General features: G+C 45.7%; 1 protein-coding gene across 1 annotated transcript; it reads left to right on the top strand.

The window, feature by feature from the left end:
• Positions 1-278: 278 nt before the first annotated feature.
• Positions 279-800, top strand: LOC125405178 (histone H2B variant L1-like). The gene has a single exon (XM_048441547.3). The coding sequence runs from the start codon at positions 375-377 to the stop codon at positions 744-746; it is 372 nt and encodes a 123-aa protein (XP_048297504.1). The 5' UTR covers positions 279-374; the 3' UTR covers positions 747-800.
• The last annotated feature ends 2,346 nt before the right edge of the window (positions 801-3,146 follow it).

The raw sequence follows: 3,146 nt of genomic DNA, 5'->3' as shown, positions 1-3,146 counted from the left end.
AATTATGTTTGCTATTATTTACCGATCGCCCACTTTGACAAACTTTTATCCAATTCTGACTGAAGTGTATAGGATGCGTGTGAATTGCTACGGGGAAAAGGAAAGCAGGAAACCTGAGCTCTCCTCTCTTCTGCTTCAAGGTGGCATCAATCCTCTCAACACCCTCCCACTCCCAGGAAAGCCTGAGCAAGTCAACTTGTCCTCAGCAACAGGTCAGCTCTGTGGCTAAGTGTTTGTGACATAGGAAGAGTAAGTGCCAATCAGAGAGCAGCCCTGGCAATGTGACTGTGACATGTCACTAAGTAGGGTGAGCGCTCCCATTCTCCGGCCCTTCTCCTCTCCGTTCCTAACCAACAAGGAGAATAACATCTACAATGGCCAAGTCCATCATCCAAAGATACCAATACATCAAAAGACATCTAAAACCAATCTCCAGAAAGCAGTCACGTTGTTCCAGCATCGATTTTGGCCATGGAAATTACTCTCGATACATATGCAGGGTCCTGAAGGAAATTGTCCCCATGAAAGGCATATCTCCGCACACTGTGGACATTCTGAACTTCCTGATCAACGACATCTTTGAACGCATTGCTACAGAAGCCGGCCAGCGGATGTGTCTCAGGAAGCGCTGCACCCTCACCCCAGAAGATATCCAGAAAGCAGTGTATCTGTTGTTACCGAAGAAGCTGGCTAAGTTTGCAGTGACTTTTGGAAGCAGAGCCGTCCACAGATTTGTCCATTCCTAAGCTCCATCTGAAAGCCTTCTTGAAACTTGGGGAAAGTAAATCAAAGTGCCGGTAGCCTGTGTTGCGCTCACTCCTTCTTTCTCGCTCTGTTTGACATGTGTGGTGGTTTTTAGCTGGTGCCTAAGAAGGCCACAAGACCATATTGGGTCCCCTGGAGCTGGAATCACAGGTAGTTGGAACCTCCATGTGGGTACTGGGACTTTAACCTAGGTCCTCTGGAAGAGCAGCCCGTGCTCTTAACTGCTGGACTATCTCCAGTCCAGTTCCCACGCTTCCATGAACTACCCAATTCATTGAGTTTAGTTCTTTTTTTCTTTTCTTTTGTGAGGCAGGGTCTCAAAAAAAAAAAAGACTCACTACACAGTCCTGGCTGGCCTAATTTGCCGCATAGGCCAGTGCTGCCAGGCTTGGGTCACTTTAAAAAAGTCCTGAAGCTTTCTCCTAACCCCATCTCCCTCCCTGTCGTCCTGAGGGCACTCCACACGCCAGCCCAGGCTTTGATTGTCTTTGTCCTTTGCTGTCTCTGTGTCTCTGAGCCTGCAGTTTCACTTTTGTGATCGGCTCGCATCACGTGTGTTTCTCTCTTTAACGTGTGTCTAAGGTTTCTACCTGGGATAAACGTAGCTCTGGGTTACTGACCCTCTTGTCCTAGCTGGGACTTCGTCCTGGGACCACACCACAGTTCATTATGTGCCCTCTCTTGACGGGTCTAAAGGGCTTCTGGTTTGGCTAATAGAGCAGCCCCAATAGAGTTGCCACGGTAGCAGAAACGTACAACATTGGGTACACGATCACACCCTACGTATATTCATTTGTTTAACCCCACAAAACCCTGGGAAGATTAAATAATTATCCCCAGCCCCTGGAGGAGGAAAATGAGGCACTGAGAACTATCCACTTTCCCGAGGTCACCCGTGTAAGTGGAAGGACTGGGTTTGAACAGAAGACCAGATCAGTCCGACAGACGAGGCCATAGGGTGTGAACATTCTCATACAAGAGCTCCTTTGGAGAAACACCTTGACAGCAGGATTCTTGAGACATTGGTGGCTTGTAGTCAGCTTTTCTAGATGTTGCCAGGTTGTGTTCCAAAGAGTTTATGCTTGTAGCAGACAGCAGGAATTTGATTTTTTTTTCTGATTACGAGACACATAAATTTCCACAAGAAAAATAAAATCGCTTGTCTTATGCCTCTTCTGGGGTTGGAACTGAGGCCATTCTAAGAGAGAATGCTGGTTTTTCCTTTCCCTGTTTCTTGGTTAGGATCCATCCTCTGTTTCTCCTGGATTAGTTCACTTCTGAATCTAAACTCACCTAAACAGGCTCTATTCCCCTATTCTAGACAGACATAATGGGCACCTTACAGCCTAAGTGATCTTCATCCTGTGCCCACATCTACCTAGGATCAATGATTGACGAAAAGGCCCTAAGGTCTAAGAGGGTCAGCGAATTACAGCTTCTGGGCCAACTCTGGCCACAGAGAATGTCACAGCTCTCTTTTGTATACAGCACCACAGTGCTCAATGAAGCTTCTATGTTTGTGCACAGATGTTTAAGAAAAAACAAAACTCCAGGAAAAGTATTCAACAGGCCTAATGTGGCCCACAAAGCCTAAAGTAGAGTCAAGTCCTACAAAATGATACTGTGGTCAATGGTTGACTACACTTGTGGTGGCAGGCTTGTGAGGTCACAATGTTGCTGTTCATTCCTATTCTTGTTATTTTTACTGTACTCTTCTATGTTTAGACACACAAGCACTTAACATCGTGTTAAAAATTGTCTGCAAGGTTCAGTACTGTAATGTCCTGTACAGATCTGCTGCCTAGGAGCAAGAAACTGTGTTATCTAGTTTGTGTGTCTAGCATGGCATATTCTGTCTGCATAACAACAAGGTCACCTGATGATATAAAAATACTGAAAATAAGTTCATTGATTTTTTTTTCTTTTTGGTTTTTTGAGACAGGGTTTCTCAGTAGCTTTGGAGTCTGTCCTCGAACTAGCTCATGTAGACCAGGCTGACCTCAAATTCACAGAGATCGGCTTGCCTCTGCCTCCCGAGTGCTGGGATTAAAGGCATGTACTGCCCAGTTCATCCATTGATTTTTAAAAGAACCCCCGCCCCCCAACAGCTAAATCACTTGCCAGTGCATTGCTCAAAAGACCGGATTTACCATCTAGAAGAGTAGTTTGCCAAGGGCAGGTTTGGACCGTGCTGCGTACTTTCAGGCTTTTGGTACATTGGGTTCGCAAAGCTTGCCACCATAGGTCAGTTGACAAAAAAGGTGGATAGCCAACATTTGAAGTCACTGAAATAAGGAGATCAAATGCAAACAACGTTCCACAATTCAGGTAACGATCTACTCTTGGGAAATTCCCCTCTAGATTGAGGGGTGAGCTTTGGG

This window comes from Myodes glareolus, chromosome 15 (genome assembly GCF_982192425.1).
Source record: "Myodes glareolus chromosome 15, mMyoGla1.1, whole genome shotgun sequence".
In the NCBI taxonomy this organism is placed as follows: Eukaryota; Metazoa; Chordata; class Mammalia; order Rodentia; family Cricetidae; genus Myodes; species Myodes glareolus.
Note: the sequence above shows the minus strand (reverse complement) of the source record. Positions and strands in the feature narration are given on the sequence as shown.

Coding starts and splice junctions, on each gene's coding strand:
- LOC125405178 (XM_048441547.3), top strand. CDS start 375: ATGGCCAAGTCCATCATCCAAAGATACCAATACATCAAAAGACATCTA.